At 42.3% G+C, this 12,721-nt stretch overlaps 1 protein-coding gene across 1 annotated transcript in view; it reads right to left on the bottom strand.

Annotated features, from left to right (window-relative positions):
- The window catches only part of MYRFL (myelin regulatory factor like), a 131,778-nt gene that overhangs the window by 63,218 nt on the left and 55,839 nt on the right, over nt 1-12,721 (bottom strand). The window contains exons 3-7 of the mRNA XM_047066388.1: nt 12,044-12,111; nt 11,688-11,946; nt 10,710-10,801; nt 4,890-5,040; nt 1,460-1,655 (exon numbers count right to left, since the gene is read on the bottom strand). Of these exons, the coding sequence (XP_046922344.1) occupies nt 1,460-1,655; nt 4,890-5,040; nt 10,710-10,801; nt 11,688-11,946; nt 12,044-12,111 (766 nt within the window). The remainder of the gene's footprint in view (nt 1-1,459; nt 1,656-4,889; nt 5,041-10,709; nt 10,802-11,687; nt 11,947-12,043; nt 12,112-12,721) is intronic.

Here is a 12,721-nt window from a genome sequence, read left to right as displayed (position 1 = left end):
GAAAACAAGCAAAACTTATAATAATGCAGGAATATGATACATTTATACAATAGAAACTGTATCATCTTTGTAAATAATACCTTATAGAATCTTTAATATCACATGTTATTTTCATAATATGCTATTAACAATATGAAATGAATTTTAAAAACTTTTTATTAGTGAGAGAGAGAGAGCCAGGGGGAGGGACAGAGGAGGAGGAGGAGGAGGAGGAGGGGGATGAGGATGGAGAATCTTAAGCAGGCTGTCCGCCCAGTTAGAATCCCAACGCAGGGCTCGATCCCACGACTCTCGGATCATGATCTGAGTCAAAATAGAGAGTCAGACACTCAACTGACTGAGCCACCCAGGCACCCCGAAATTAATTTTAATAACAGAAAAATTAGACTAACAAATGGTGGGTCCCAAATATGAATGAATTTTCTTTCTTTATAGTTTTCTTTTGCATTCCAAAATTTTCACAATGGATTCACATTACTTCCATGATCAGAAAAATATGTTTTGTTGCTGTTTGTTTGTTTGTTATCTGTATTTACTCTGGGTTTGGTTTGGAGCAAGCAACTCAGTTTGGAGCAAGAGCAGCTGATGTGTTCAGCAGTCAAGCCTCATTTTGGGAGACTCAGTGCTAAGCTCAGGTTAATAATCAGAACAAAATATGCAGATAATGGATGTTTTTCCCCCTGAGAAGCTGGATCTGAGGTCACAAGTTAAGAAAGAGTTGTTGACCACTCAGAAATCATCCTACCTGCACTCTAAAGTCAACTCTCTCATCCACTTATCTTGAATGAATTGTGTAACTTTACTCAGTCTCTCCTCTGTTAAACTGGAAAAAAGGGTACATTGACCAAACTAACAGTTCCTTGGTTTTTTAAGTCAGGGACCTATTTGAGAATTTGGTGAAAACTGTGAATCTATTGCATTTGAAAATGCACCAGCATCAAAAAGAATAAAATAATTACATTTAGTCAAAGGAGTGCAAGATTTATATACTGAAAACTATCAAAATGTGGTTTGAAGTGATGCTGTCCCAGGTTCTGAGCCAGTTTCAGACTTCAGAAATTAGCAGCTTCTGCCTCCTATGTCTTGGAACGTTTACTCTTAGAACCCATCCGCCATGCTGTGAGGAAGCACAACCTATCCCACAGAGAGGTCTGTGTGAAGAAAAGCCAAGGCCTCCCAGCCACAGTCTCATTTGAGCTCCTGGCCAACGGCCAGTCCAAACTTGACAGACATATAAATGAGCCATCTTGACACTGGATCCAGGCCTAGCTGAGGACTCCTGAACAGGCATGAACTGCTGGAGCCAACCCCTAACTGGCCTGCACATTCGTGACCCAAATAGATGGCTGTTATTATTTTAGGTTGCTAAGTTTGGGGGACAGTTTGTTAGGCAGCAACAGATAACAGGAACACTTAATAAAAGTTAGCTTAATTAAACCAAGCTAAATACAAAACTTACCTTAACCCCAAAAGCTTTCAAGTAAAACATTTCTATTGGCTTTAGGCCCATTTGGGTTTGGACAAATTTTGGACTTCCCCAAACTTGGATATGGATGGTTATCTGAAAATGGTTTTTCTTTTGGCAAACAAAAGCTTCATCTGCTGGTGAAAAATTAAATCCTTTGTCTGTGATAACTCGATAACCTACATCGGGTCTATGGAAAGAGGAATCAAGAAACCAGTTTAACAAACATTATCCACACATTTTCTCTCACTAACAATATCAATTGTATAAACATTTCAAGAAAATATATTGTAGAAAGTGATTTTTGCTATATTGAATCCATTTGGTGAATTTTTGCTGAGGAAGTGAAAATGCTATTTCAAAACACAGATGGCTTTCTCACAGCATTTTATCTTCTCACAAGGAAGAAGCACAATTCTTGCCAAATGGAAGCACTGTCGCCTTGGCCTGCCTTTTCCCTTTGTGCTTTCCAGAATTCTAATTTGACCCCACCACACAATAGAAAGACGTAGTCCAGAAGTTGAGAAATCACCACATTACTCAGACTTGTGAAATATCTGGGATAAAATTCATCTTTTTCCACCTTAAAAAAAAAAAAAGCCTCTAAATGTCATCAGCAACACCACACTCAAATACTCCCTCAGATGAGTGAATGCCTCAGATTCAGCCTGTTGGTGGTCATAAGAAAAAGGCAGACTGGTCAGAATTACTAGGAATAGCTTTAAACCACATTAACCAGAGTCAGTCAGAACACTGATCGAAAACCTGTTTTCACCAGAGTTTAGTCATTTCCTTCTTAGCCTCCTGCTCTGGTAATAGCGCTGAAAACCTACTATGCTGGTTACTTTCGCCGGGAACAGAAGTGGTGCGGTGGCTAATCAGACTCTTGTTTTATTTGCCCCATAAAATTACGTTCAATATCAATGCTATGTGTATGACATGTTTAATTAACTACTTCCAATGTTAAGGAAAATAAAACATCCTTAATGAATAGAGAAGAGAATATAAAAGGTGAAAACTTTTTTGCGAGTTTTTCCCATACATATTGTAGATACGGAACATGATTTGTAATTCATCAAGATTCCTAAATGTGGGGTTTCCCTCAGGTAAGAAGCTCCTTCCCAGGACCACAAGCAGAGGCGAGCAGGACTTAGAGCTCTGCCGGCTCTCTGCGGCTATGTATGTGGTTCTCTGCTTCCCGGGATCTCAGTTTGGATGGCTGCCAGTATAATGAACAACACTGAATTTCTAAATTTTCCTTTAACTCCAGAGACAGAAAATATGGATGAGTCTCTTGGGAAAAGAGTGTTCCTGTTCTTTGCAAGTTAAGCTCCTTCCCAATGGGTCAAGTCACTGGGCCATTGATCACCTCCAAGTAGCTGACATGTCAAAGTCTCCACAGTCATGCGGCTGCCAGCAGCAAATTCGGGAACAGTCACTGAATGAAGGATTTGATAAAGACCACATGTCTTATGCCATCTGGGAACTTCATATTGACTCAGGTTTCTAGAACTAATCTTCTAATTTGCTCATCTAAAGGCTAGATGAATTGAATTGTATAGATTTTACTGCAGAGGGTAATAAGAACGGTCTTGGTTGAGAAAATAGGAAATACCTTTTTGTAAAATATCTTTTTGTGATCTTCCATGTTTCACTATCAAAAACTCCGAAGAAGGTAAGGTTTGTAGCTCAGATATGAGCATTAGCCTGAAATTTAAAGATTGCTAGAAGCAGAAACTGAATCAACCAACAATCACAATGTTGAAGATTCCTGTGAATCTTAAACACCAATCTCTGGCTATAGAAATTTATTTACCTAAAAATAGTGATTCTGATTTTGGTATCAAAAGATATACATAAAGTCAACTAAACTGGCTTTTAAAAAGCTCTGGTGACACAAGTTTTAAATATCACTCAGAAAAAAGTTTTTGATAAATTTTCAATCCCCTAACTTTAGTGCTTTCAGGAAAACTTAAGGAAACAATATTTTTGTACCAAATCAGACATAATAATCTGAGACAAGTGATATTCTGTCTCAATGATATGAGTAGTGGAATTAAGATGACCTGAATTCTAATGTAGATTAATATTGTCCTTTTCTTGCACTTAAGAAAAGTGAATTATTATTTCTAAGCATTCAAAATACATCTGCCTCTATACCTTTGAGCTGATACCATCCATGTTCTCCTTTTTTTCCAGATCAGTGGAGTTTAGATTGGCTATTCAAATAAACTTAAAAAAAAAAATCTACTCAAGTGAGAAGAAAGAGAAGTTACCTCAAGAAGTTGAGGTTTCATACCTTGGTACTCATATTTAGGAAAGCCTATGAAATACTCCCCGAAGGATAACTAAATGCGGACTAAGACTCAAAACCAAGACCTATGGACCCTTCCTTTCTTTTTCTAATTGCACTCAGTGGCAAAGACAAAGGTTATGACAGTTCAATGATACAATTAGCAATTTGCTTCTTTCTGCCTCCCATTCAACATACCAACTCCCAAAGTCTGTTTAAGTCCTTAGAATTTGCTTGAAGGAAAAGATCTCTTCCTTCTAGTTCACCCAACATGAAAGTCCTAGTGATAAGTTTTGCTCTTAAATAAGCTATATTTGAATTTGGAAAATACCACGAAGGCCCTCATTTGTAGACCAACATTTCTTATTTCATGTTATATGTATTACTTGAAAACCTTATTCTTTATCCATTAACATTGTTTTAGGTTTTTCAAGAAGGCGTTTTTAATCTTAAAAATTCTAGAAGACTTAAGTGGGTAACATATCCTCAGGAATAAAGAGAAGGCTCAGAGGATGTTTAAGAGTAATAATATGTACGTTCACATTTATTTCTTGAAACTATAATGTCACAAGATTAGGATGAAAATTTTTCCGGTTTAAAGATATTTTCTATGTTTTACTTTCAGTCTCTTACTACAAAGCCACCACCAACTGTGACTGCTTCAGTAGATGTTGCCAATGAACTTGACAATACTGATTCACAGCATAAATATTGGGGAAGTAGGGGTGTCACCAGCTAGCAATTTAATGTGGCCCCCTAAAACAGTATTTTATGGAATGTTAAATTAACTGCAGGGTTAAATGTTACTGATTTGGGAAATCTCCATTTTCCAGCATTTAGGTGAACTGGGTATTGATCTCAGAAAGATTCGCTCTCCCTCCATCATTTAGTGGGCAAATTATAATGAGTTAGAATTTTAACTTTGGAGTCCTAACAGCCAGAAATCCACGTCTCAACTATTCCCTAGTTGGAATGCAAAACATAAGGAGTAAAGCACGCTTTCTCATTGGCCCATCCTATTCAATCAGGAGTGGCATCAAAGCCCAAATACATGGATTTAGTCCCAAAGAGTAGCACTGCCTTCCTTCCCTCACTCTCCAGCACAGCACCAGGCATCCCTGGGCCACTTACAGTTTCTCGTAATGACCATTCAACAAACTGTGCCAAGGAACACTTTGATACGGCTGCCACTTCAGAGTAGGAGAACACTGGTCCACAGGCATCATGTTCTGTCCCTCACCGTCGTAGTCTTGCACTTCACTGCTGTGACTCCTATTTGTCACTGCAAAGAAATCGGCATGTTAGATCCTTCCTCCAAGGCTGTTTTTCCTAGATTCACAGACAGCTGCAGGGAGCCAATGAACTGGCCATGGATGAGGTAGAGTGAGCACGTGGGAAGTAACAAGTGTTGGGAGGCAGGAGATGTGTGGCTAGCCTTGTTTCCTCATCTGCAAAAAGAGCAATTTGGGGTCAGTGATCCCTAAGATGCAATGGTACTTGCTGGATATTTTGCCCTCAGTATCTGTCTACCCTACTTCCTGCATAGCCACATTCCAGCCAACGTGGTTCCAGGGAAGCCTACTCCCAGTCAGAGAAGGGTATGGGGACCCAGACCGCATCAGTTAAAACACAACATTCACTACTTGCATCAGTAATTCCATCAGGTAGACTCATGGCCCAATCCTATCCAAGCACAGTGCACTTCTGCACTTCAGCGGACAGGGGTTCAAAGATGCCGACTCTTTTCCATGAGCTTTAAACCTCTGAGATATAACCCCAAGAGCTGCTGGCACCATTTTGGGAATGTTTAGGAATGAAGCCCCACAGCAGCAGAACACAGAGTTGAGAATGAAGGGCGCCCAGTTTTGATGGCGTGATTTGAGTTCTGGGATCCAATTCTCAACTCTTGAGTTATAGGAGCCAATAAATCCTCCAGTTTTGTTTTTTGGTTTGTTTTTTCCTTAAGGCAGTTTGAGGTGTGGGGGTTTTGTCCTTTGTTTCTTTGTTTTTGTTAATTGCAACCCATACATTCTACTCTGTTACGGGTCCCTTGTGGCACTAGCTTTCTGAGCTTAGAGGAGCTATTTATTCACTTAGTGTCTTACTTCCCTCAACTGCACAATAGAAATTAAAACAGATGTCTTGCCCATCTTGCAACATCAAGCAGAGAGAATATCATAGTACAAGTGCACTCAGAAGCTAATGCCAAGATAAAGTAACAAAATACCGTATGTAGTATTGACTATATGAAATTGCCACTTTTGTGTGTTAAAATAACAGCAATTTCACATACCCGAGCTACTATTTTTGCATAATCCTTGTAAATTGTTTGTCTTAATTTGAGTATGCTTCCAGACCGTGTGGTTCAACCTCGGATACTTTTTATGTAAATTATATTGGTACGTTTTCTGTTTTTCTTTTAACTCCCCTACTATCACTCATGCCTGACATCAGGAGTGAAAGGGAAATAGTGGGCGTTCATAAGATCAGGTGCAGGCTGTAAGCAACAACAGAGAGACACAACATGGGCTCCTGGGGAGCGTGCACTTAGCCCAGAGCTTAGAAAATGCAGGGTTTTCTTTCACTCACCTACCTACCTTTCTTTCTTTATACTTGCACTGCAGACTTGCTCACATAAATAAACAACACACTGCTTCAGGTTGTCTTTGATCTCAAATGTCATACAAAACGTGTTTTCTTGGGGTGTCCCTATCAACACGTCACCTAAGCAAAACATTCTTTTTTTTTTTTTCCAGTTTTTGTGACCAACCATTTTGAAAAGATTTCTCAGAATCATGAAAACCTTCCCCCCACCCCCGACCCCTGCCACCTCGGCTAAGACTACAGGGGGTCAGCAATGCAAGGACCTCCTCATGCCATCACTCCTCCAAAAGTTACCAGACCTAAAAACTTTTTAAAACAATCGGACAAAAACCTTCCACAGTTCTCCTGCTTATACCAAATTCAGAGAAGAGGAGAAACCAGTTCTTCCTTCTTTCCTTCCTCTGTCCTACAAGGGACAGAGGGTAAAGGAAGTTCAGGAGCTTGGAGTCTGAAATGAGATGGGCCTGGGCTTGAGGCACAACTGTACATTTCATAGCTGTACAATCTAGGAAAATGGGTTCAGCTCTCTGAGCTTCAGTTTCTTCATCTACAAAATGGAGGCAACAGTATGAAACCTCCCGGGCTCACTGTGTTATGAGATTCACTCATAATGCAATGAGTTATGACTGTAGGTGCTGAGCACAGGGCCTGTCGCTAGCAAGGATGTAAACTATGGCGCTTTTGGTGAATGTTAGTGGCACTGTCGTCACCACCTGCACTTGTTTTGGCTCAGATGACTCAGTTATTCCCAAGAAGCCTTGAGGAATACTTCATTCTTGGCCTCTGTGTTAATTCTATCCGACGTGAAATAACTAACACCGAGTGCCTGAGTGAATATCAGCTAATGTGGGCCCTTTCCCACTCAGGCATGGTGGCCAGGTCAAGGATAACAGCAGTTCCTGCCTTTTCCCATTATAGCAGCAAAGCTAAGGGGCAGTCACTCCAACAACACCAACACAGTCATGGCTTCCCTGGGAGCTGGCCATCCGCTGGTGACATCCAGGGACCCCAGGCCCACACTGAAATGCCAGGCACAAGCCTGAGCCCAATACTGGGACTTACTATTATTCACACTAATAATAATGTCTACTACTCCTGTGTCCTGTCTGTACCAAGACACTTGACATAGTTTCTCACCCAGTCTTCAAAGTAAGAACGCCTTTTCTTCAATAACCTTTCTTCTTTGAAGTCTAATATACATAAAGAAGAATACACAGACCATTAGTACACAATTTGATACTTTCTAATAAAGTGAATTATACCGGGTAACTATCAGTAGGCCCGGAAATAGGACACGTCCAGGACTCTAGAAGACACCTTCATGCCCCCTTGCAGTTACTACTTTCCCCTACCCAAGACAAATCACTAGTCCGATACCTAATACCATAGAGGAGTTCATAGAAATGGAATAATATGGTACATATTCCTGCGTGTTGGCTTCTTTTGCCCAATATCATGTTTATGAGATTCACTCATACACATATTGTTGCAAATGGCAGGCGTTTTGTTTATTCCCATGCCTGTAGAGTAAGTACTCTCCTGTATGACTATACCACAATTTATCCTGCCCTTGACAGCCATTTGGGTTATTTTCAGTTTGTGGTTATTATAAGTAATGCCGCTGTGGGTATTTTTTTGTGAATGTCTTTTTGTGGGCATATGTACACATTCCTGTTAGACACAGTCCTGGCAGTGGAATTACTGGGTCACAGGATATGCTTTAGGAGGTGCGGCCAAACTGAAGTAAGGATTCCTAATCTCATTTAACAAATGCAGAAACTGGGGTTCAAAGACCTGAAATAACTCGCCCAGAGTCACAGCTGGTAAGTGGAAGAGACAGGATTCAAACCACCCTCTTCTTTTCATGCTACAGCGAGGATTTCTCGAGAAAATGTAGCAGAAGAGAAATAGAAGTGCGAAGGCAGCAAACTGCCCAAGTCCCAACCCTTTTGGAAAAACTCATATTTGCATTTTAATGCCTTTCAAAATATTCTTTTCTACATTACTTAAAAAAATCTTAGAAATGGGTGAAGTAGAAATTATAATTCTCATTTGGCAATCAAGAAGTCAGGCTCAGAAAGTCCCCAACTGCTGAGGAGACGAGACAGATACTTTTTCTGATTCTACAGTGTGAATCCAGCCAGTGCACCTCTCACTGGGAGCCAAAGGCCATAACTCTGGGGCTCAAAAGTCCTTTTGTATTTGAGGTCCAAACTACGTGAGTCAATGAATCCTCTCATAGTTGGGGTTCAGATCAGATGGAAGCAGAACCCCCTCATATTTGGGATCTAGGCCATGTGAGGCTGGAACCAGCTAGCAAGAGCCTATCCCCCAGCTGCTTTCTCTCTAAGCAACATTTCACATCTGCCCACAGCAAACCAGTGAGTCTACACCGTGAGGCCTATAAATGGGGATCTTGGAACCCCTTGGGCAAAATAAACCGCTCAGGAGACTGTCACTAGAAAAGCCTTACTGATTGATTTAGAACATCTATTCCCATCAAAATTCCTGCCTAATAAGACTCGCATAAGCTCCTTCTTCCTCTGCCCTTGTACCATTTCCCCAGGAACTTTGTAAGCACCCTCGGCCTCTGCCACATCAACTATGAGTTCTCTACTAGAAAACTTCTGCTAAAAATATAAGCTGTAAGGAAAACATGGCATTTGGATTTTTGTCTTTTTTTTTTTTTTTTCCAGCCCTGGGCACCTGTTCATTTACATTCTGGCCCAGTTGTCTGGGGCCAATTATCTTTAGTCAGCTTTTCAGTGACCTTTGTTGGAATAGGACTTAAACACGGGATTCAAGATTTCCTATCTGTTGAGACATTTCAGTTACTCTTCTATGATTTTCTCTGGAGATGGTGAAAAATCAATGGCCTCTCCAGAGACAGGCAGCAGAAAATCATCACAGGATGAGGCTTAACTCTGAGACAGCCAGGATGATTTGAGCAGCAATCTGGTTTGATGAGGAAACGCTGGGGAGGTTTGGGTGGCTTGCCCAGTCCTCTCAGTGAGCTGGTGCATCTGTGGAAGTGAACAGATGGTTCCCTCGTCTGGCTAGAAATTCACTCAGCCTTTTATGTTTGAGGATCACAAAGGGGTTGCAGGCTAGATGCAAGGACTCTTGAAGAAATTAGAGTAAGCTTTGCACAGGAAGGTGGATGGTGAACTCTATATTATCCAGAAAGGAGACTTTAGCCTTTTGTGTCTCAAGCGTTGAATAAGAAAAACCAAGCACCCTGCTGGCCAGAGTGGATACATGTGAAAGAAAAGGCAGTGACAGGTTTGGTTCATGCAAGGGCCCAATACCCAGCACAGTTCTGCCACAGCACTCCCAGGGAATGGCCCCGTGTGGGCCTTGGCTGAAGGACCCTCCAGCCCATGCTGGAGCGGAGGCCAGCCATCCCTGAAAGCACCAGCAGGCTCCATGGGCACAGAGGACCAGCACTTGTCATAAGGCTGTGAAAGACAAAGGCAGCAACTCAAGCAGGTGAGGAAGCCACCACATCACCTTTCAGGGCAGTATAAACCTCTGGAATTGGGGGACAATAACGGGAGGGAGAGCTGGAAGACAGAAATCTTGACCTTCCCATCAAGCTGTTGCATGTGGGGATAAAAGAGATGTACCCTGAATCCAGGGTTCTATTCACATTGCCTACATCTGATTATTTACAGGGGCTAACAGAATTGGCATGGAGCATTTTCCTTTCACCCGATAAGTGCCATAGCATCTCTTCTGAAAGCTCAAGCCTTCAGACTCCAAATCCCCAATTTGTTCATAACTTGAAAAGGTCTCTAAGCTTGAAACACGATGTGTCACATATTGTAGAAGGCAAAAAATAAGGTAGTGTCACCACTTGGGCATCATATGAGTCTGCTGAAAGACTTCGCAAATGATCTTACAAAATTTCAAAGACCTACTTGGGAGCCGCTAACCTGAAGCAGATGCTAGAGGAGCTCAGCTCTCTACCTTCCTGCCCCACTGGAGAAATCTTCCCAAGTCTGCTTCTCAGAGTACCCTCCATGAGCAGGCAACACTGAAAGCCTGTTCGGACGGCAGAATCTCAGACCCCACCTCAAGCCTACTGAATCAGAACCTTGCCCCTAAAATTGAAAGGACCGGCATTTCATCTCCACCAAAGAGAGAGACAATGGCACCTCTTCCTAGGAGAGAAGGACCTACATGACCCCACCGAAGACTGCACGAAACTGTATGTCAAAAGGAAAGAAAGAAACTCCTATCCTTGCCCTTCTATGAGAGAGAAAATTATCCTGTAGGGCTACTGCAAGACTGGTCAAAATCCCGGTCTTAATGGCGAAAGCAGAGATGGGCCCCAGGTTGGCTCACTTGGTCTGGAGCGGTGGGCCCACACTTGATGGTCCCCGGAGTCCTCCAGCGCCTGTGTGCACTTCCTCTTCTTGGTTGGTGGCAACGAGGCTCTAAAATCAAGAACCCAAAATGCAGGTCAGGAGTTTGTGCTCTCCATGTTACATTAAAGCAGATTCAATTTCCCAGGTGTCTTCTCTCAGACTTCTTAAGACTAATTCCAGTTAGCTAAGATTCCTTGAGCCCTACTGGTGTGCAGCACTAGGTTGTGCATGAGTGGAAAGAACACGCTTCTGTTCCAGAAACCCGCGAGTCTGAAACTTAGTTTCCCAATATCCAATGGATCGGAGACTCACCTACCTGAAAAATAAACTGCCAATGTTTCCAAAGGCAGAGAAGATATTGAGACAGAGAAGTTAAAATATAGTATATGAACTTATATATAAATACAGTATAGACAAGATAGTGTTATAGTATACTTATAAATATAAGTATATAAAATATGTATCCATTTTACACCTGACATTTTTTTTCACATGGAATTTCACTACAATTTTTGATGACCTCTACTCTCCTTGCCATTCTGTAGATTCAGAAGAATGCAAGAAAAAAAGGAGGAGAAGAAGGAAAAGAGAGAAAATTAAAACGCATATTAGTTCGTGCTTAATATTTATCTGAGGACTCTATGTGTTAAGTAATTCACAAATTACTTGCGTATTCTAGCTGAGACTGCAAATGTAAATAGTGCTTTCTCCATCACTCAGAATGTCTCTCTCTATTTCTGACATTTTCACTTTCCATCGAACGAGGACTTTGGGTTTAGCGGGTTGTTAGTTAAAAGACGGCCTAAAGCCGAGAGCGCTGGGGCCTTGCCGTGTCTGATATATGTCTCAACACCGCCATCTCCTGGAGAGAGAACGCCACTGTTCATTCTTCACCGGCACTGCGGGGGGTGCTGGCTGCTCTGAGGTCTTTCATAACTAAATATCTTGCCTTTACCCAGGGCTGTGGCACAGAGGCTGCTGATGGTAAGAACGGCTTATCCCCGGACGGCAGGACACGCAATGGTCCGGGGGGGTCGTAAGATGACCGGAGCCTGGATAGCAGTTGTGGACGCCGCTGTGGGTGCAAGCAGAGTTGCTCGTTTCACGCGAGCTCTGCGGCAGCTGCGCAGGCAGCGAGTCAGGTGCAGCCGCGGAGTGGAGAAAAGTAGCCGGAGTCCTCCCGGCTGCAGGTCTCACCGCTGGGCAGCATGCACCTGGGGGAACACACAGGTGAGAAGAGCTCTCTTTCTGACCACCCAGAGTCCAAGAAGAGGGACGCTGCAAGGCGTGCGCGAGGCAGATGGCACTCACCTTTGATCTGCGGAGGAGAACAGGAGTCTGACGCAGAATACGGTGGAGTATCCGGAAGCTGCCCTTGCCTGAGGATTAGAGACATGCATTGCTTTTTGTTGTAACCTGTGCGGTCATTATACCCTGGCCACAAATGGGAGGCACCGCTGGGTACAACACACAGTGCACCATGGGGACCAAAGCCCACCAGGCCACGCCTGGTGTCATGTGTTAAGTAAATGGGCTTTGAGTCAGACAGACCTGGGTTTGGGTCCCAGCTCTTCCACTTCCTAGCTGTGTGTTCATGAACAAGACCTTAGTCTCCGTTTCCTCACCTACCATGTGGAAATAATCATCATGCCTTCCTCATACCACTGTTGAGAATTAAATGAGATACTATGTGTAAAACCCATAACATAATTACCCCCAAATGTAGTGCATGCTCAATACAGTTTAATTAACCGTATTGTTGGCTTCTTAACGTTCTTGAAGCTCTTATACCAGAGAGAAGGTTGAGCACACTGTTTAGGCTAAAGCACTGTGAAATGTCACCACTAAAGCAATGGTTTTCCATCTGTGCTCTGGGAAATCCCAAAGAGATTGGAATGAGCTCAGTGGTTTTACAAAAGAAAAAATTTAAATGCCTGGGGGAAAAAATCATAACTTTTTGTTTTATATATTGAGGTGCAAGTAAAATTT

This window comes from Lynx rufus, unplaced genomic scaffold, assembly GCF_022079265.1.
Source record: "Lynx rufus isolate CCGP_SWC_20201006 ecotype Redwood Valley unplaced genomic scaffold, mLynRuf1.p SCAF_7, whole genome shotgun sequence".
In the NCBI taxonomy this organism is placed as follows: domain Eukaryota; kingdom Metazoa; phylum Chordata; class Mammalia; order Carnivora; family Felidae; genus Lynx; species Lynx rufus.
Note: the sequence above shows the minus strand (reverse complement) of the source record. Positions and strands in the feature narration are given on the sequence as shown.